At 42.2% G+C, this 23,763-nt stretch overlaps 1 protein-coding gene across 1 annotated transcript; it reads left to right on the forward strand.

The window, feature by feature from the left end:
• Window positions 1-3,401: 3,401 nt before the first annotated feature.
• On the forward strand, window positions 3,402-16,729 carry LOC124257545 (homeobox protein prophet of Pit-1-like). The gene is made up of 3 exons (XM_046691642.1): window positions 3,402-4,020; window positions 13,460-13,650; window positions 14,051-16,729. Exons 1-3 carry the CDS (start codon window positions 3,402-3,404, stop codon window positions 14,375-14,377), a joined length of 1,137 nt encoding a protein of 378 aa, XP_046547598.1. The 3' UTR covers window positions 14,378-16,729.
• Window positions 16,730-23,763: the final 7,034 nt, after the last annotated feature.

Here is a 23,763-nt window from a genome sequence, read left to right on the forward strand (position 1 = left end):
ATTATTACTTGGAGCCTGGTGTTAACTGGACGCTATTAATTGTGAGCCTGGTTCTAACTGACATTATTACTCTTTGAGCCTGGTTCTTAACTGGACATTATTACTTGGAGCCTGGTTCTAACTGACATTATTACTTGGAGCCTGGTGCTAACCGGGATTATTACTCAGAGCCTGGTTCTAACGGGACATTATTACTCAGAGCCTGGTGCTAACTGGACATTATTACCAGAGCCTGAAGGCCTTTAACTCGACATTATTACTCAGAGAGCCTGGTGCTAACTGACTGGTTATTACTCAGAGCGTGATGCTAACTGACATTATTACTCAGAGCGTGGTGATAGCTGCCATTACTACTCACAGCGTGATGCTAACAGTCATTATCAATCAGAGCGTGGTTTCAACTCGACATTATTACCCAGAGCCTTGGTGCTAACTGGCATTATTATGCTAACTGACATTGGTTATTACTGCAGGAGCGTGGTGTCTGACTGACGTGATTACTCAGAGCCTGGTCCTGGACTTACGTTATTACCTGCGTGCAGTGGATAATCCGCCATTATTACCCAGAGGCTGGTGCTAACTGACATTATTATTACTCGCAAGAGCCTGGAAGCTAAAATGACATTATTACTCACAGAACCTGGTGCTGGAAATGACATTATTATTACTCAGAGCCTGGAAGCTGACTGACATTATTACTTCAGAGCCTGGTCCATGACTGACACATTATTACTCAGAGCCTGGTCCTGACTGGACATTATTATCTTCAGAGCCTGGTGCTAAAATGACATTATTACTCAGAGCCTGGTGCTGACTGACATTATTACCCAGAGTCCGGTGCTAAATGACATTACTCAGAGCCTGGTGCTGACTGACATTATTACCCAGAACCTGGAAAGTTAACTGACATTTCTACACAGAGCCTGGTGCTAACTTACATTATTACCCGATCCTGTTGGGTTAAATGACATTATTACCCTATCCTGATGCTGACTGACATTATTACTTCAGAGCCTGGTGCTAACTGACATTATTATTATTCGATCCTAGTTCTGACTGACATTATTACTCGTAGAGCCTGGTGCTGACTGACATTATTACCCAGAGCCTGGTGCTGACTGATTACTATTACCCAGAGCCTGGTGCCAACTGACATTATTACCTGCAGAGCCTGGTGAAAAAGTGACATTATTAATTAGAACTCTGGTCCTGACTGACATTATTACCTTTCAGAGTGTGATGCGTTAACTGGATATTTTATCAGAGCGTGATGCCAACTGACATTGTTAATCGTGAGCCTGGTGTTGCCTGACATTATTACTCTCAGAGTGTGATGCCAACCAACATTGTTACTCAGAGTGTGATGCTAACTGATATTTTACCAGAGCGCGGATGCCAACTGACATTATTACTCAGAGCCTGGTCCTGACTGGACATTGTTACCTCAGGAGCGTGATGCCAACTAACATTATTACTCAGAGTGTGATGCTAACTGATATTTTTTTCTCAGAGCGTGCATGCCAACTGACATTGTTACTCAGAGCCTGGTGCTGCTCGACATTATTACTCAGAGTGTGATGCCAACTAACATTATTACCTAGAGTGTGATGCCGACTGACATTATTACTCAGAGCATTTTCATTTATTAACAGTGCGAGATGCTGTGACTGAGAATTGAGGTAGATGATAGCCTTCCTCCAAGGTTGTAATTGAAGATCAAGCTTCATGCAAGTATTATATAATCTCTATCTCTTTAAGAGGCAAATCTATATTAATGGACACTTCGGTCTACGGTCGCCAGTCTGTTACAGGAGATTTATATTTCAAAGAATTTATACTTTTAATTATTACCTTATATACTTGTGCAAGTGTAAGGTAGATGACTTCTGATGATGAAATTTATTGAGGCAAAACTGTTTCTTGATCGGCCGGGAGCCGTCAAATAACAACACGAGGGCCTTTAAATACTGACTGGCTTATCGGCTCGTATTCAGACAGATATGTCGCATATTCTTCCTTTGTAAAACCCGAATAGTGACTTCCCCAGATCCGCTTTGTCGTCTTCTGTGAAACCCTGGTCCAGATGGTGGTCATATATTTCTGCCAACTAATTACGCTGCTTTTGAAATGAGACTTGTGGGGTGATAAGCCTCCTGGAATTTGTGGCTAAGGGGCGGGCGTAACTTCAGTGGATTTAAATGTGCTATCGTACAGTCGAGCTTCCGTTGAAAAGGCGAGTTTATGACGATTGAAATTTGTTCACTCTTTGGAGAAGAAGCAGTTCAGAAATTCCAAACCACTTACTGCGGTAAATGCGATCCGATTCTGAAGAGGCAAATTACATCAACTGTACAGTCACATTTCCGGCCGTTTGAGTGTGAGATATGATGAGGACATATTGCTGTACAGCATGTCGCAAGTAACATGACGTTCCCACCCGTCTCCATGTATCAGGCAAGCGCAGACCGCTATGTTGGAGAGAAGGGCTGAGTAGAGACTGCAGAATAATTTGAGTCACGGGTTGGCACTCTGTCATGGCTGCCGCTAGAGACCGATAGCTTTCACTACAGACTATCTTCATCTAATCGCGCCCATGCCAGACGTCAAACTACGTCGGCTCGTATAGTCGAAGATGCCACGACTTTTTTTAGTCGTCTAATTGTCAGTCAGTCCTGCTCTTATCTCTCAAACAAATTCGTTGTTCGCACATCGCATCAAGATGGAAACAATAAGATTGATATTACCTCTTCAGGAACTCCACCACTGCAATGGCAGTGGTGATAAACGGCGGAGTAATTTTGTCACGCACTCCAGAGGTGATAAGGCTCTTCATATTCCACTAGATTAATTAGTGCTCGCCCCAGGTCGAGAGAGTTAAACAAATGATAAGATCCCGGACAAGCTGTATCGGCCCCGTCTACATTTGTCAACCTCGTGTTTGCTCTGGCCGAGTAGCGGAGTGGATGTGCTGTATCTTGGTCTGGATAAAGAGGCGATATTTAAATGCTTCCATTACTGACGGGGTCAGGCAAGTGTGTATGAAGCGGCCAGTAGGAGTAGAGTCTGTTCCACTGGTTCCATCTGCACAACCTGCATATTCCTAAAAACACACATAAGGGTATGCCCCATTGGGGTATGCCCCCATCAGGGTATCCCCCCATCAGGGTATGCCCCAATTGGGGTATGCCCCCATCAGGGTATCCCCCCATCAGGGTATGCCCCAATTAGGGTATGCCCCCATCAGGGTATCTCCCAATCAGGGTATGCCCCCGTTAGGGTATGCCCAATCAGGGTATGCCCCATCAGGAATGCCCCAATCAGGGTATGCCAAATCGGGTATGCCCCCATCAGGGTATGCCCCATTAGGGTATGCCCCCCTCAGGGTATGCCCCCATTAGGGTATGCCCCCTCAGGGTATGCCCCCACCAGGGTATGCCCCCATCAGGGTATCTCCCAATCAGGGTATGCCCCCGTTAGGGTATGCCCAATCAGGGTATGCCCCATCAGAGAATGCCCCCATCAGGGTATGGCTCCATCACGGTATGCCCCCATCAGGGTATATCCCCATCAGGGTATGCCTCATCCATCAGGACATGCCCTCATCAGGGTATGCCTGCACCAGGGTATGCCTACATCAGGGTATGCCCCCATCTGAGTATGCCCCATCAGGGGTATGCCTCCATCACGGTATGCCCCCATCAGGGTATATCCCCATCAGGGCATGCCCCCATCAGGGTATGCCCCGACCAGGGTATGCCTACATCAGGGCATGCCCCATAAGGGTATGCCCTCATCAGTGTATGCCCCCATTAGGGTATGCCCCATCAGGGTATGCCTCCATCAGAGCATGCCCTTATCAGGGTATGCCCCAATCAGGGTATGCCCAATCAGTGTATGCCCCCATCAGGGTATGTCCCCATCAGGGTATGCCTCCATCAGGGTATGCCTCCATCGGGGTATGCCCTCATCAGGGTATGCCTCCATCAGGGTTGGACCCTATAAGGGTATGTCCCCAACAGGGTATGTCCCCATCAGGGTATGCCTCCACCAGGGTATGTCCCCATTAGGGTATGCCCCCATCAGGGTATGTCCCCAAAAGGGTATGCCCCCATCAGAGTATTTCACAGTTCTATGTTTCTTAGTGGAAGCCTGATGATTGTTTCCTATTCTTCTATACATGTCATTAGAATCTGACCCCTCCAACGGCTGTCTCCTTGCATGAAAGCCAGGCGCACACTACACCTTGATTTCTGCCACTAGCTGTGCCAACAGGTGTGGTTGGGATTGTATCACCTGAACCAACATGACGTCAACCTTTACTCATCTAGAAAACCCTAATTCATTAAAATGTTAAACCACAATCACTACGCCAGTCCTGTTGCTGGTGTATAATCTCCTATGTTGAATCCAGCCGTCTTGGTTTTAGGTGAATCAAGGATTCTGCCTCTGCTGGGAGGTATGACGTTTGAACGGATAGAAGTCAGATGTGATGTCAAATCATTTGGCAATTATTCTGATGTGGTAATTTGCTACACAAACACATATTCGTCTGAAAGATAGATAAGATAAGATATTTATTGCACAGCATTCCATGACGGAACAGGGTATATCTATCGTGTTAAGTTGTTAGAAATAGTTCATCATATCAATACACATGTCTGTTGAAACGCACAAATATAATCCTGAAACAATAGCGGCCATGTAAAAGTGTGCGGTGATTATGCAAGTGAAATAAAACGATTAGCAATGAGGCCACTTGGTCTACGGGCTGACCTCTTCTTGTACGAAATGGCGTGTTTTCTAAACATTTGGGGACTTTAGAAACGGGGATGAGTGATGGCGCGACCTCAAATACTAAACAACGTGGCCAATTAAGCCCCAGCTTCCGCCAGCGCCATCAGCGGCTCTGACAACGACGCGATAAGCCACGTCTGCTCTCCACCATCAGCGGTGCAGGGGACAACCATACCGCCATCTTCTGTGAAGGAAGTTTGCATTATAACTTCCAGAAGCACATTGCCATTTCATGCCAGACGTTTGCTGAAGTTCGGCTTCACAATACAACAAAGGAATACGACCTGTGAGTGTTCTGATATTAGTCTGCGCAATAAGCTCGTGCCTATACCAGTTCAGCCGTAAGTGGAATCAAAGCATGGCGTACTTCTATAATACACCGAGCTGATTCCAGTTCAGTGACACCACCAGCCTTATTTCAAACTTCAGTACGCGTCCCATGTTTTCTCATAGATCTCACCTCCCTTTGAGATATATATATATATTTTTTTCAAAGCAACAGAATTTTCCCAGATTACTGAATGAATGCATGTCTCAATCCGGACGAGCGCCAGTATGTCCACAGCTTCAATTGGTCCGGAAAGGGAGGCATTTACAACATAGAGGAGATGCGCACTCGCCACAGAGTTTTAATTACCATCTTCTTTACAAGGAGATACATAAGTTCTATCATGGAACATATCTGCCTGTGTTACTATCATTAGAGGTCACCCAGCTTCATGAGTAGGGAATGTGGCTCCACCTTGAGATGACAACTTTATCAGAAGAGTAGTTGACGTCACCTGGAGGTGACAACTTCAGAGTGCCACATAGAGGTGTCACCTGTAAAGTGGAGACGCCACATAGAGGTGACAACTTCATCAGTAAAGTGAGACGCCACATGGAGGTGACAACTTCATCAGTCAAAAAGTGAGACGCCACATGGAGGTGACAACTTCATCAGTAAAGTGAGACGCCACATGGAGGTGACAACTTCATCAGTAAAGTGAGACGCCACATGGAGGTGACAACTTCATCAGTAAAGTGAGACGCCACATGGAGGTGACAACGTCATCAGTAAAGTGAGACGCCACATGGAGGTGACAACTTCATCAGTAAAGTGAGACGCCACATGGAGGTGACAACTTCATCAGTAAAGTGAGACGCCACATGGAGGTGACAACGTCATCAGTAAAGTGAGACGCCACATGGAGGTGACAACGTCATCAGTAAAGTGAGACGCCACATGGAGGTGACAACGTGACAATCATCAGTAAAGTGAGACGCCAATATGGAGGTGACAACGTCATCAGTAAAGTGAGACGCCACATGGAGGTGACAACGTCATCAGTAAAGTGAGACGCCACATGGCCACATGGGGTGACAACTTCATCAGTAAAGTGAGACGCCACATGGAGGTGACAACGTCATCAGTAAAAGTGAGACGCCACATGGAGGTGACAACGTCATCAGTAAAGTGAGACGCCACATGGAGGTGACAACGTCATCAGTAAAGTGAGACGCCACATGGAGGTCACAACGTCATCATCAGTAAAGTGAGACGCCACATGGATAACCAACGTCATCAGTAAAAGTGGACGCAACATGAGGCAAGACAACTTCATCAGTAAAGTGAGACGCCACATGGAGGTGACAACTTTATCAGTAAAGTGAGACGCCACTTGGAGCTGACAACTTTCATTAGAGAATGTGAACCCACCTAGAAATAAAAAGGTGTTTATCATGATATCGTAATAGCAAGGTCTGCCTTATACGTCTTATGAGATGTTCAAGTGAGCGTGTTTGCCCCTTCTTCCCTGCCCATCGATTATAAACATTTACGTCCTTGACATGAAAACGTAGAAGTACAATCCCTGCTACAGTATTTCTGTGGAAACGAATGTCGATGCATGCACTGTTTGTGCTTTGCAAAATGTATCTTGCATCAGAATATAATTTGGTATTGTTTTGGTTGTATTTCGCAATATTTATTATACGACTTTCTTTTCCACATACCCACATTTCTTCCTACTTGTCGGCAAGTAAATGATCCCAGACATCACGCGTGCCTCTGAACGCGTCCCTCACTGAATTGAATTTTTATGTCAGCATGGCTGCCTGTTCAGATATGTTTAAACTGTTGCATTTCCCAACAATAAACATAGATTTTGTACGTGTGAGAGATCTTAATTTCAAACTTATAATTTAGGTAATCTTCAATATATTTTGACTTGTAAACCTCGAACACACAAAATATGAAGATGAATTTCCAGATTAGGAAAAGGCTCCAGTCCAGATCCAAGTTCTCGAACTCTACCTCCTCTTTAGACTAACAACTAGTCTCTGAAATGAACATATTTTTAGAGAAGAAAAGACAAACATTTCATAATACGAAAAAAAATTAAATATAAGGAAAAGGAGCCCTGAGAGTTACTGTCATTTTACAAACTGTGGAATTCTACATAATCTGGACTTGCATTGGCTTTCTTGGATGTTTGTTTGAGGGTCTGTATGGCAGACTACCTCCCTCTTTAACCTGTTGCCCTTAGAAATATAAATAGCCCTGGCTCAGCACTGATATCTATATCAAATTCGCTAAGAAATATTTCACAGTTGAAGAGATATATTTCGGAAACGAAACTTGACTAGCGGACGAAGCCTGTTTCTCTATCTCCCGTTTCCTGTGTTTGAGGGGGATAATGTCGTACCCGTCACGTATTTAGGGGATAACTGTACTGTGTTTGACGAATTGGGGACGTATACCGGTGGTTATATAGCCGCAAATTTAACGTTATATCGGCGACGCACAGTTATCCCCCATTCTAATTCAACTCGTTTTACGTTGTTTTTCGTGAAAGAAATTCATTATTTAAACCAGTTCAAAGTTCCTGTAGGTCAAAGGTTAATCATACCACTCTTGAACTTACACCATCGCCAGAAAACGTAGTTCCCTTCAAACTACACACGTTTATTATGTGCACACAGACTAAATCTGACAATGATGAATAGATAATAGTATTACAGATAAAATGGACGGAATTGTGATGAAACCGCCCTCTAGTTACAGAAATGAGCGGCCCGCTGATTCCTCAACTACGGGCCATTATCAGTTCTGTTGTCAAATGACGTCACAGCAGGTGACGTCACGCTCCGTAATGACGTCATAAATCTTCTTTCATGATCAAACAGTGTTGGGTCAACAGCCCGTTGCGAGTAAGTTGTTTGAACTTAAAATTAAATTTATGATACTGTTTTGTCTTTTTTAACACAAATTCCACCCAGTTTACCGGGATAGGGGAGTTAATTGACCTATGGCTTCCTCAAATGACAATGTCTTGCAAAGCAGCGTTACCCCAATAGTGTAGGGATACATTGAAAGGTTTTGGTGAATCGGTTTTCAAATTGCGACCGTATATGCTGATTATAACGGTCGGAAATGTACAACATTCACCAATCAGAACTCGTGTTACATACTAAGTTAAATTAGAATGTGAAGTTAACAGTGATATCCATTTGTGTCGTGGTTATAATTCCTCTTCATATTCAGCAAATCTACCCTTGTTACCCATGCGAGACCAAGCTTTAAAGTAACGCAATATACAAAAGTCGAGTCGGAAAAATTTCAGCGCATTTTACAAGTAGAAATGTAGAGATCCATAGTGCAGAACTGGATGTGTGGTTTTACACACGTGTACTGAGGAGGCTGGACGATGTGCCAGCAGCCATCTTTCCAGATTCTCCTCACTTCACACAGAATAAATAATTTTACATACTATCGTATTGATCAATACAAGCAAGGGACTAAAGCATGCTCAGAAATGCTTTTTAATGTAATCCGAGTGTAGATTTCCTGTGTTGGTAAGTCGTATGTCCGCGCGGATCGCGATGGCGCCGCTGGGAGAGTGCCAGATAACATCGCAAACATTGCTGTCAGGTTTTGTCATAAATCTTTTAAAAGGTATGTCAAAAAATCGGATTGGCCATAATTCATCGTAGTCTGTCTAATGCAAGTACACAGTTTGTATAAAACATCAATCCCCTTACCATGCTCCTTTGATGAAAACAGATCTTACTGCCGGTGAAGAGCTTGGCATTTGGAAACACACATCAAAGAGAGTTGGGCATTAATTACACCTCTTGAGTGTACTCAGTTTTGCTTGTTGATGTCATTTAGGCCTCCGCCAAGCTACAATCAATAGGAGGGAACCTACTGAGAGCATCATTATGTTTGGAGAAGGGAGCCCCTAAAATAAAGCAAGACAGTGGAATGATTGATGTTTAATGAATAAGTTACTTTGTGAGTAGACGGGTCTAGAGGCTGGAGATGCATACATCCGTCGATCTAGAACTTCGTCAAACAGGCACTGTGATGTCAGTCGGATGACTCGGACAGGGTGAACCCTAAAACGGTCCTCATGGAGCACGGTGAGAGAGATGAATCCCAACAGAATCAAAACGTCCTCACGGTGAAAGAGATGAATCCCAACACGTTCAAGACGTCCTCACGGCGGAAAGAGATGAATCCCAAAACATTCAAGAAGTCCTCACGGTGGAAAGAGATGAATCCCAAAACATTCAAGACGTCCTCACGGTGGAAAGAGATGAATCCCCAAAACATTCAAGACGTCCCTCACGGTGGAAAGAGATGAATCCCAAAACATTCAAGAAGTCCTCACGGTGGAAAGAGATGAATCCCAAAACATTCAAGAAGTCCTCACGGTGGAAAGAGATGAATCCCAAAACATTCAAGAAGTCCTCACGGGTGGAAAGAGATGAATCCCAAAACATTCAAGACGTCCTCACGGTGGAAGAGATGAATCCCAAAACATTCAAGAAGTCCTCACGGTGGAAAGAGATGAATCCCAAAACATTCAAGACGTCCTCACGGTGGAAAGAGATGAATCCCAAAACATTCAAGACGTCGTCACGGTGGAAAGAGATGAATCCCAAAACATTCAAGAAGTCCTCACGGTGGAAAGAGATGAATCCCAAAACATTCAAGACGTCCTCACGGTGGAAAGAGATGAATCCCAAAACATTCAAGAAGTCCTCACGGTGGAAAGAGATGAATCCCAAAACATTCAAGAAGTCCTCACGGTGGAAAGAGATGAATCCCAACACATTCAAGAAGTCCTCACGGTGGAAAGAGATGAATCCCAAAACATTCAAGACGTCCTCACGGTGGAAAGAGATGAATCCCAAAACATTCAAGAAGTCCTCACGGTGGAAAGAGATGAATCCCAAAACATTCAAGAAGTCCTCACGGTGGAAAGAGATGAATCCCAAAACATTCAAGAAGTCCTCACGGTGGAAAGAGATGAATCCCAAAACATTCAAGAAGTCCTCACGGTGGAAAGAGATGAATCCCAAAACATTCAAGACGTCCTCACGGTGGAAAGAGATGAATCCCAAAACATTCAAGACGTCCTCACGGTGGAAAAAGAGATGAATCCCCAAAACATTCAAGACGTCCTCACGGTGGAAAGAGATGAATCCCAAAACATTCAAGACGTCCTCACGGTGGAAAGAGATGAATCCCAAAACATTCAAGACGTCCTCACGGTGGAAAGAGATGAATCCCAAAACATTCAAGAAGTCCTCACGGTGGAAAGAGATGAATCCCAAAACATTCAAGACGTCTCACGGTGGAAAGAGATGAATCCCAAAACATTCAAGAAGTCCTCACGGTGGAAAGAGATGAATCCCAAAACATTCAAGAAGTCCTCACGGTGGAAAGAGATGAATCCCAAACATTCAAGACGTCCTCACGGTGGAAAGAGATGAATCCCAAAACATTCAAGAAGTCCTCACGGTGGAAAGAGATGAATCCCAAAACATTCAAGACGTCCTCACGGTGGAAAGAGATGAATCCCAAAAACATTCAAGAAGATTCCCTCACGGTGGAAAGAGATGAATCCCAACACATTCAAGAAGTCCTCACGGTGGAAAGAGATGAATCCCAAAACATTCAAGACGTCCTCACGGTGGAAAGAGATGAATCCCAAAACATTCAAGAAGTCCTCACGGTGGAAAGAGATGAATCCTAAAAACATTCAAGAAGTCCTCACGGTGGAAAGAGATGAATCCCAAAACATTCAAGACGTCGTCACGGTGGAAAGAGATGAATCCCAAAACATTCAAGAAGTCCTCACGGTGGAAAGAGATGAATCCCAAAACATTCAAGACGTCCTCACGGTGGAAAGAAAGAGATGAATCCCAAAACATTCAAGACGTCCTCACGGTGGAAAGAGATGAATCCCCAACACATTCAAGAAGTCCTCACGGTGGAAAGAGATGAATCCCAAAACATTCAAGACGTCCTCACGGTGGAAAGAGATGAATCCCAAAACATTCAAGACGTCCTCACGGTGGAAAGAGATGAACCCCAAAACATTCAAGACGTCCTCACGGTGGAAAGAGATGAATCCCAAAACATTCAAGAAGTCCTCACGGTGGAAAGAGATGAATCCCAAAACATTCAAGACGTCCTCACGGTGGAAAGAGATGAATCCCAACACATTTAATCCGCCCTCACGGTGGAAAGAGATGAATCGGCAGCCTGAATTTGATTTTCGTTATTCTTTTTTCGGATAATGAAGTACGTATTAGCAACATGTTTTTGATGCCCATCAGATCTATCAAATATAAAGCAGACTATATCTCAACAACTGTTTAGTTATTCAGCACTTCTGAATAAAGAAGACCCAGCAGCAACGGGTTTGTGGTTATTCAGACTTGGAATTTGTGTGTCGAATAAAAACATACACACTGAAACTCATGCAATGAAAGGCAGCAGGTTCGTTTACTGGTGTAGCATTGTGCAACAGCTAATCAGGTATTGAGCACTTATGAATAAGAAAAACTAACTAACACCGGCTCCGATATTCAGTTTATGTCCATCAATTCTATCAAATATATGATAACAAATATAACATACCGTTATGTAAAAGATGCGCCTGCATTACGGTCATCTTATGTGTAGTACAAAGTTAATGTTGAAATATTATTATCATGTTTTTGTACGTGGGCCTAAGGCCTTTTCACGAAATAAACTGACTGATACCGTGCTTCCAGCGGATTTGTGTTCTAAAAAGAGCGTTCTAGTAACGGGTTTGTTATGCAAAGACTGTATATCTTTGAACTACAGTAATGTTAAATACACCAAGCTGGAGCCATCAGCTTCGTCTGATAGGTGCATTGTTCAAATTCAGTTCTTTTGAATTACGAAAACCTTGCCATCACTGTCAGTTTATGTCTGACAATCTGACAAATGTAAGGACATCTAAGATGTTTACAAGCAACTGTTTAATTTTGGCGTTATAGGACACATAATAGACATGAACTTCTGGAGAGAAGTACAGATATGGTAAATGACAATGGTTATGCTTGGAAACATAGTTTTGTGTGTGTAATATAATACTATATTTTTAAAATCTGCCTTTTAAATGTTGTAATTCATTCCCATATGCGTCAAACTACTTTATACTAAATATTATAGCAAACCATGAATACGAGGAGCGGTTGACACGGCCTCGGCTCCATTATTTTCAGGAATGGAGAGTAACTCGACATTACCCTCTACATAATGTGTTTCAGGGACTGTGAGGCAGACTACGTATAAACCAAAAGGCCCCTTCCTCGTGTAAAACTGATAATATCACTAGCTTCAGATGTTGGAAATGTAGGCCTTGGTCAGTTGACTTCCTGATCTCCAATACTTTACAACATTTAATTGAGTCATTTGAATGACCTACTATGGTTGGTAACATACAGAGTTTGATTAACAAATCTGCTGCTGGCATGTTTTCGTTATTCGAGAACAAATTACAAAAATAGAAAAAAACATTTGAAAATATACTGTATCTTATATTTCTTGTCCCATGTCTGAATAACTAATCCGGCGCTAAGCAGTTGTTGGGATATGGATTATCTTAAATTTGATAGAAGGAATGGGATTAGAGTGAATAACGAACCCGCAGCTAGAACGTTATTCGTTATTCGAAAAACCGAAAAACGAAGCACGAACCCGCTCTTAACTACACGGTGCTAAACAAGTCCTGATGGCGAAGACTGCAATGAATCCCGGTCCTCAAAAGAACATTAATTTCCTTTTACTAACTAATTATGTGAAGTATCAAAACAATATATCTTTTGAACAGCATCAATACATTATTACTTCGTTAATATATGCACAGGGAAGGGCGGATTCCGGAATGTTGCGTGTCGGTGGTAGACGTCTATGGACATTTTACGGCGGCTTCAACGTGTCATTGTTCACCAGGATTTCACACTTCTGAGCGTTGCTTTTGTGGTTGATCTGTATGACACAGTTGACCGTAGATTGTGTGTGGATCTGTATAACACAGTTGACCGTAGATTGTGTGTGGATCTGTTTAACACAGTTGACCGTAGATTGTGTGTGGATCTGTATAACACAATTGACCGTAGATTGTCTGTGTGTGGATCTATATAATAACACAATTGACCGTAGATTGTGTGTGGATCTGTATTACACTGTTGGCCGTAGATTGTGTGTGGATCTTTATCACACTCGTTAACTCACTCTGTAAGTGTGTACAAGGTTTATATTACTGCTACTGTGGCGTCATGTAGTGAGCGCTTCCCCGAGTGATTGATGTCCATAGCTGCAGTCCGTTGTAAGAACACATCGTTTCTTTCGTTACAGCAGACAACGATGACGACAAGAAGGATGACGGTGACGGCAAACGACGACGGAAACAGCGGCGTAACCGCACAACGTTCAACAGCACCCAGCTAGCGGCGCTCGAGCGAGTGTTTGAGAGGACACACTACCCAGATGCCTTCGTTCGAGAGGAGCTGGCCAGGCGGGTAAACTTGAGCGAAGCAAGAGTTCAAGTAAGTTTGTGTATATTATGCTGCCCATTTGTACTAATGGTGGCAGACAGGCAAAACACAGACTGTAACCAGTGGATGGTAATGAATGTCTATGTTGATAAAAGTTATCATATTAATAATTATAATGCTATAATTGTATGCTCCCTAGGGAATTGAGATTGATGATACGATATGTCCTCTGAGATTGACATCCAGTGATCGAGGTGAAAACAAAGCGCCTTTGAGAGGCTGAGGAGGATATTGGCGCTATACAAATATTAGCATAATAAAAATAATTATAATATCCATATCCATATGTATGTTAATTTCCATATTCTTGTAAGGAAAGCACACTACGTTGTGAGTGTTTTCAATGTATTCGTCTTGGCAATATTTCTAACCACGTACATTGTCATTTCAGGTGTGGTTTCAGAATCGACGAGCCAAGTTTAGAAGAAACGAACGCAATTTGATGGCTCAGAGACAAAGCATATATGGCCGAAGTCCTGAAAACACTCCCATAGAACAACCCATCACCCCGCGGCCGTCCCCCATGAACTCCGATTACCTGTCTTGGTCAACACCACCTAGTTACAGCCCAGTTACCACCTCCTCAAGTTGTGCACTGGCAAATCACTCTTACTCACCACCGCCCAACGTGGGGTCCAGTATAGCCTGTTTACGTCTCAAAGCACAGGAATACAACACCATGCATCACTCTCCCTACGGGCACCAGATGTCGCAGTGAGACAGGTGCCCCTCGTAATCTAATACACTTTGGACATGTCATCACTTCATACGCACATTGAAAATGGCGGAACAGTGAGTTGCTCAACACGGGAGAGTTGTGAGATCCTACTACAGGCAGGCCACACGACTATTGGTGCTATTCGATTTGTGAAAACTGTGTATTTGCTTGTGACTTTTGTTATCACAGGCCTCACTCTTGTGGTAGCTCGAAAATCACATGTTGAATATTTTTGTTAATGGTGCTATCTAGAACGTTGTCGCCTCACAGAAACTATCTGAGCTATGTCATCCAGGTTCCAGCACCAGGTGCTAGGAAGGATCTTGTAGATATTGTCACTTCACGTCGCTGTATGTGTTCTACACATCCATCATCCGTCCACACTTGCCTTCATGCTGGGTACACCCGAACCCCTGGACTGTCCATACATACATGTCCACGCCAGGCAGCTATCAGATATCGGTGCCTTACCTTGCTGGTGCGTCACAGGTGCTCTATACAGACTCTAGGAACTGAGTATACATCCTTGTAGGAAGCCTGGAGTGTGCATCCCTGGAGGAAAACCTGCTGGACATGCAGCATCAGCCGTCCTCTATCAATGGTCCATCAATGGATCTTATTAACATGTTCATGATGATGCCCCGTGTGTGTTCATATATTGAATATATGTCATGCCAGTTTATGCCATCCAAGTCAACCAGCTTCATGTTGATTATATACTATTGTCATCTTTATGCATGAATATTTAAATGTTTGTTCTGATTGTATTTCGAGAGATGTTATTTTTCCACAGATTATGGCCTTTCAGCCAGGAGGTCTACAGCCTCCAAGACGAAAGCCTGAAATATAGACGAAAGAGGCATTTCGTAGTTATCCTCGCTATTTCAATCTTAAAATGTCTTTTGCAACCCTTGGCTATGATAATAGCCCATGTAGATGGTTCCGTGAATGTGTCCAAGGGATGGGACTGTGGGTAGTGGGCTGCAACATCGTAATACGTTTACATTGACACAAAGCTCTTCTGTATCGCAAACTGCCTGAAACGACAACTTGACGACCGATATCTCACGTGGATACTCTTCGTAAGGGGTGATGTCTGATCACACGTTTGTTTATTTTAGTTTGTTGTTGACAGGCCAAGAGAAGATGATTAGGCATTTTAGTGTCGAATCAAAAACTGATGTTCATCTGGGCTCGTTTCTCACATTTATAGGATGTGTTGGCATAATTAACATCTATGTTAGTTCGTCAGAGGAATTAAAAGGGATCAGAATTTCCTTCTGTCCTCGATTAACTAGAGTTAACAAAGACAAGCCAGCTAGTCTTGGAAATTACTTGCTTCCTTGTTTCGTCGATTGGCTTTGTCATTAGATGTCCCGTAGACTAATGCTTAGTGCCTGAACATAAAATTTAATGATTTTTATAGTAACCAATGAAAAACCATTTAAACTGAAAAGGAGCCCTTGTGAGATGGGAGATTCAGGGGGAAATCTAGATTGCTTCATTCAGGGCTTTAGCATTGCAGGGAGGGCTAGGCAGTAGCGAAAATAATGTGGTTCAGGCACTGTGAGACAGACTAGAGGTCCTGATATTATCGTATTTATAACAATGAAGTATTTCAGTACTAGTCGGATCTCCTGGTCAGAACGTACTTAGAGAAAATCAGCAAAAGAGAAAAACAGCAAGAGCGTAGTTTTCTTTCAATTATCAATCAACATGTTACACGATTTTCATGTCGCCACGTCGACGACAATTGATTTTCTACGAAGAACTAGATGTTTATTTTTTGTCCACACACACGTCGTGAACAGTATATATCCTGGCTTCCCCTGCGTTGTCCACATCACCAGCACTGTCACTCACCTGTTGTTGATAAGACATGCATATGTTATTCCACCAGTTACTGACCCATTGTGTAGGTAGGATACAAAGAACGATATAAATATAATGTTTTCTACTCGACGCTACATGGCAGTGTTTCTATGGTTTTAGGATTCAGAATAAACTGCATCTGTACTTATCTTTTTTGTATATACACCACAGGCAATCTAGTGCAAATGATAATATATACTTATTTCAAACATCCTACTTGACTGTCTCGTCCACCTCCAAGGATGACGAGGTCTACAACTGCTTCAACCAGTTAGGACGGTCAGTGTCTTGGTGTATGGTGTTTTCCCCGGCTGCGGCTGCTGCTGCTGCTGCTGTTGCTGCTGCTGCATCAGGGTGATGATGCTTCTCATCTTCCCACAGGAGCTAGCTCGTACACAGGTGCACATAGATTCAGTCCATTGGTATGTACATGTATGTTTCTGGAGAAACGTGATTCACAAATAAACTATCTCAAATCCCCGACGGTTTTGCGTTGAATATTTAGACATATGAACTATTACCCAGGTATAATACTATTCTCCGTCTGTACACAGGAATGTATATGTTACAGTGAATATGTAAAACCAGGGATAATGTATAATCCCTGAAATGTTTAGAGATAATGTATAATGTCTGATTCACTCAGAGATTATACATAATCACTGAAAATTTCAGAGATTATACATAATCACTGATACATAGACTAGAATTTTAGATATATTCTCTGAAATTACCATCGTAGCAAAGAAACGTCTCCATCCTGCTTAATACAAAAGTCTAATTCCACATCTTTTGGGATCAAATATACCTCAAACTACACTACCAAACGTAACTGCACTGTTCGAGCCAGTCATGTCTTCATAGTCAACAATATCTTCACGATCACAACAATGGACATCAGTCGTAGTCTTGCATTGCCAGCTGTCCATGCCAAACATTATTCCAGGACAGAAGTAATTCCCAACATCCACCTCGTTGCCACACTCAATGAATTTGTTGGAAGCTCATGGATAGGGGGGCACAAGGTAGGATTCTCCAGGCCGTTCCGGTCCGATGACGTCGTTTCATGGGCTGTTCACGTTGGCTGCAACTAACAAAAGACTGTGCAGCCTTCAATGCAGATGGCAACCTTCCCATATTCGTCCAAGTGGTTAGTCATACAGTTATGACTTGTACCCATTAAACATTTACTCCCCATCAAAAGTTAAGACTCACTAGTGTAAATGTAGCCACTTACTTCAGGCAACTCTTCTAAACTAGATTTTGCAAAGTTTTCCATACTGTTTAAAGGTACTGTTTACACTTGAACTGATGTATTGTGAAACAAATTCGTAACATTGAAAAGATTATTGTCATGGGTTAAAAAAATGATGAAACTGGGTGAAAATTGGCGAAATGTTAACAAACTTTTACACCACAACACAGCAGTTCACATGCACGATATTTGCACATGCTTTTTAGCAATTTAATGCTTGATCCTCGTGCAATTCATCTGCATAAAGTTTGCAGTTGGTTCCCCAAAGTTAGTGGAGAAATTCATCTTCGATGTAACCACACATATATGTGTAACATTTAAGTGAGTCTAAACTTTTGATGGGTAGTATATTTTGGTAAGCATTCGAAATAAATTATTTCCATATACGTTGAACAGAATATTTGGGTAGTGGTATATGTAGTGAGATTTTGATCCCTTAAGTGTCATGCTTATTATAAACGTGTTTGAAAACCATAAACAAACTCTTTCATAGTTTAGGACTGTAAGACATTGTGATCATCCACGAATTCAATTTTGAGTAATCCTATTGGAAGTGGTAATCGAAAAACAAAATCGAGTTTCCGTGGAAGGTATTTAAGTGAAGTCTGTCACGACAAAGTGAAGTCAGATCATTGTGCTGGACACGGGGACTGGTTCCGCCCGTTATCATTATACATATCCCGAAGCATCCTGGTTAGGTGATCCGTGTCATTCATAATCACTGTTTCTCTGAAGATGCTTGACAGATGGCTTTAATGTATATCAAAATGACTAAACTGTTTTCGCCTCGCCTCGCAGTTTCTATTCAAGAATTTATAAAATCAAACTGCAAGTCAGTGTTTGACATACACGTGGATCGACACAGACACATACAACTCGAGCATATATAATATTTGATCAAAGATTTCAGGAATGTGTTTGAACGGAAATATACATCCAACTAGACTAACAGAAAAATATAGTTCAAATAACAAAACATAAAATTTAATGAAAAGGAGCCCTGGGACTTTCTTCATTTTCAGGCGGAAACTGTGGAAATCTAGACTTGCCACATAATCTAGACTTGCATAGGCTTTCTTAGATATGTTTGTTTCAGGGTCTGTATGGCAGACTAACATCCAACCTGAATACACATCAATACAAACAGTACACCCATACAACCCTTCACATCAATACAAACGGTACACCCATACAACCCTTCACATCAATACAATCAGTACACCCATACAACCCTTCACATCAATACAAACAGTACACCCATACAACCCTTCACATCAATACAAAAAGAACACTATACAACCCTTCACATCAATACAATACAAACAGTACACCCATACAACCCTTCACATCAATACAAACAGTACACCCATACATCCCTTCACATCAATACAAACAGTACACCCATACAGCCCTTCACATCAATACAAACAGTACACCCATACAACCCTTCACATCAATACAAACAGTACACCCATACAACCTTCACATCAATGCAAACAGTACATCCGTACAACCTTTCACATCAATACAAACAGTACACCCATACAACCCTTCACATCAATACTAACAGTATACCCATACAACCCATCACATCAATACAAACAGTACACCCATACAGCCCTTCAGATCAACACAAACAGTACACCCATACAACCCTTTTCATCAATGCAAACAGTATACCCATACACCCCATCACATCAATACAAACAGTACACCCATACAGCCTTTCACATCAATACAAACAGTACACCCATACAACCCTTCACATCAATACAAACAGTACACCCATACAACCCTTCACATCAATACAAACAGTACACCCATACAGCCCTTTCACATCAATACAAACAGTACACTCATACAACCCTTCACATCAATACAAACAGTACACCCATACACCCATTCACATCAATACAAACAGTACACCCATACAGCCCTTCACATCAATACAAACAGTACACCCATACAACCCTTCACATCAATGCAAACAGTACACTCCATACAACCCTTCACATCAATACAAACAGTACACCCATACAGCCCTTCACATCAATACAAACAGTACACCCATACAACCCTTCACATCAATACAAACAGTACACCCATACAACCCTTCACATCAATACAAACAGTACACCCATACAACCCTTCACAATCAACAGTACACCCATAAACATCAATACAAACAGTACACCCATACAGCCCCCTTCACATCAATACAAACAGTACACCCATACAGTCTACATCACCCATATAGCCCTTCACATCAATACAAACAGTACACCCATACAACCCTTCACATCAATACAAACAGTACACCCATACAACCCCCTTCACATCAATACAAACAGTACACTCATACAACCCTTCACATCAATACAAACAGTACACCCATACAGCCCTTCACATCAATACAAACAGTACACCCATACAGCCCTTCACATCAATACAAACAGTACACCCATACAACCCTTCACATCAATACAAACAGTACACCCATACAACCCTTCACATCAATACAAACAGTACACCCATACAACCCTTCACATCAATACAAACAGTACACCCATACAACCCTTCACATCAATACAAACAGTACACCCATACACCCAACCCTTCACATCAATACAAACAGTACACCCATACAACCCTTCACATCAATACAAACAGTACACCCATACAACCCTTCACATCAATACAAACAGTACACCCATACAACCCTTCACATCAATACAAACAGTACACCCATACAAACCCTTCACATCAATACAAACAGTACACCCATACAACCCTTCACATCAATACAAACAGTACACCCATACAACCCTTCACATCAATACAAACAGTACACCCATACAACCCTTCACATCAATACAAACAGTACACCCATACAACCCTTCACATCAATACAAACAGTACACCCATACAACCCTTCACATCAATACAAACAGTACACCCATACAGCCCTTCACATCAATACAAACAGTACACCCATACAACCCTATCACATCAATACAAACAGTACACCCATACAATACCCTTCACATCAATACAAACAGTATACCCATACAGCCCTTCACATCAATACAAACAGTACACCCATACAACCCTTCACATCAATACAAACAGTACACCCATACAGCCCTTCACATCAATACAAACAGTACACCCATACAACCCTTCACATCAATACAAACAGTACACCCATACAACCCTTCACATCAATACAAACAGTACACCCATACAGCCCTTCACATCAATACAAACAGTACACCCATACAGCCCTTCACATCAATACAAACAGTACACCCATACAACCCTTCACATCAATACAAACAGTACACCCATACAACCTCTTCACATCAATACAAACAGTACACCCATACAAACCCTTCACATCAATACAAACAGTACACCCATACAACCCTTCTTCACATCAATACAAACAGTACACCCATACACCCCTTCACATCAATACAAACAGTACACCCATACAACCCTTCACATCAATACAAACAGTACACCCATACAGCCCTTCACATCAATACAAACAGTACACCCATACAACCCTTCACATCAATACAAACAGTACACCCATACAGCCCTTCACATCAATACAAACAGTACACCACCCATACAAACAGCCCTTCACATCAACCCTTACAAACAGTACACCCATACAGCCCTTCACATCAATACAAACAGTACACCCATACAGCCCTTCACATCAATACAAACAGTACACCCATACAGCCCTTCACATCAATACAAACAGTACACCCATACAGCCCTTCACATCAATACAAACAGTACACCCATACAGCCCTTCACATCAATACAAACAGTACACCCATACAACCCTTCACATCAATACAAACAGTACACCCATACAACCCTTCACATCGATACAAACAGTACACCCATACAACCCTTCACATCAATACAAACAGTACACCCATACTACTTTTCACAGCATACGAAATATGTGAAGAATTTGTCTTCAGCAACCCATGCTTGAGCTTTTACGACCTATGCGACGAACGGGATCGGGTGGTCAGGCTCACTGACTTTGCTGGCATATATCTTCGTGTCCCTATTGTATAAATCGATGCTCATGTTGTTGATCACCGGATTGTCGGGTCCAGACTCGATTATCAAACCGAAACATGAGTATCATTAACCTATTCAGACAATGACCTACTTTTCAGCCGATCCGAATTTTCTCGTGTGAAAGTGAAAATAGACATCACAAACAACTATGGTTACACTGAAATCCAATTTCTCGTTTCATATGAAAATGGCATTTATAAATGAATTTTAAGTTTAAACTTTAATAACATCGTATTTTTATCTTTTAAGGCGAGGTGTAGGCAGCATGGCCTTAACTAAGACGTCACAGACTGCCCCAGTTTGATGAGATCGTAAAATGATTCACAATGCATCTGGGGTTACACCTGTTGTGTGTTTGTTGCGCTTATTCAGTGTAGTTCTGTAACACACAATGTGATTGATATAATATCAAGTCCGTACCAGACCGCCAAACTTTTCTTGCGGCTGAGCCTCGTTTTGAAATGTCCACGATTTCCAGGTTTCTGTTTGTCAGGGCTCTCTGTACGACAGAGCACGCTGTACGACAGAGCACGCTACACGACATGTTTGCAAGGATTAGATGGAGCGTAGTGTTGCGATATACAAGTGCTTAGATGTATCAAATAATACTGATTAATATTTATGTATCCAGTTAAATGAGTTAGTCTCAAAATTCTCGACCAGTTAATGTACTAAGTTGCGCAATAGGACGAAACCCAGTCAACAGGCAACGAAACTGTTTATGTAATCAATGTTTTGACTTGTACAGACCACCGCCATATAGCTGGAATATTGCCAGGTGAGGCGTTAGTCGACATCAATTCAACCCATTATATACTACTGGAATAAGGTAACTGTGCAATATTTGACAGGCGCGTAGCAAGCCAATTTGTTCGTGTAAGCACGATAGGTTGCAAAGCTTTATATCATGTGTAAGCCCGGGCTTTTTTTTATAATAGTAGCTACGCCCTGTTTGATGTTATGACATTTCTTAATGCAAAAAGATCATAACATGATTTGTGGTTTCCCTTAATCACTGTTTAACTGTTGACAGGATGATATCGAAATCTGTATGATTTGACAAGAGGCATCGTGACACGCCCTTGAAGAGATGTGGTGTGAAAAATCAGTTCACAAATTCAGTATCGTGTGTGTCCACATTGTCGTTGGTGCAGCCTTGGCAACGACGACGCATAAATGACACTAAGCGATTGAAGAAAGCTTTGGGAATGTTGCCATGGCCAGTGACAATGGCAAGTTGTGTCCGATCATGGGAAGCGATGCTCCCCCATACCATATTGACTGCTATATTAATTTACCATTTCAGCTTGACAGGTTTCATCAAGGGTAATGTAAAAAATACTGAACTGCTTCCTCACGAAATACATGGACGTTCAATTTAGTAATGATTAATTGGAACAGTGACTCTGAAGGTAATTAACAAAATTCAGTAAACCAGAATGGTCTCAAATTTAGTATTGCCATATCGTAAGTAGTCACACGATCAAATGAGATGATGCTAACCCACTAGGTCCGATTCTAATTAAATTATTTAACTTGTCATTAAAAGAGACCAAATTCCCAACCTTCTGGAAAGAAGCGTACGTAATCCCTATACATAAAACAGGCAACATATACGATCGTTCTAATTACAGACCCGTAGCATTAACAAGTTTTATTGCTAAGGTATTTGAAAACTGTATCTGTAAATATGTTTATAATTTTCTGATAGATAATAACCTACTGTGAAACTTCCAGTCTGGATTTACTTCTTGCGACTCGACAACTTGTCAGTTAACCTATCTATATGATTTCATAGCTAAAGCGGGGCGGTGGGGTAGCCCAGTGGTTAGAGCGTTCGCTCGTCACGCCGAAGACCCGGGTTCGATTCCCCACATGGGCACAAGGTGTTAAGCCCATTTCTGGTGTCCCCCCGCCGTGATATTGCTGGACTATTGCTAAAAGCGGCGTAAAACTAAACTCACTCACTCACTCATAGCTAAAGCGCCAGACGATGGGAATGAATGAGTGGGTTTAGTTTTACGCGGCACTCAGTAATATTCCAGCTATATGGCGGCGGTCTGTCAATAATCGAGTCTGGACCAAACAATCCAGTGATCAACAGCATGAGCATCGATCTGCGCGATTGGGAACCGACGACTTATGTCAA

Source organism: Haliotis rubra, unplaced genomic scaffold (assembly GCF_003918875.1).
Source record: "Haliotis rubra isolate DU_JTF1 unplaced genomic scaffold, ASM391887v1 Scf665, whole genome shotgun sequence".
In the NCBI taxonomy this organism is placed as follows: domain Eukaryota; kingdom Metazoa; phylum Mollusca; class Gastropoda; order Lepetellida; family Haliotidae; genus Haliotis; species Haliotis rubra.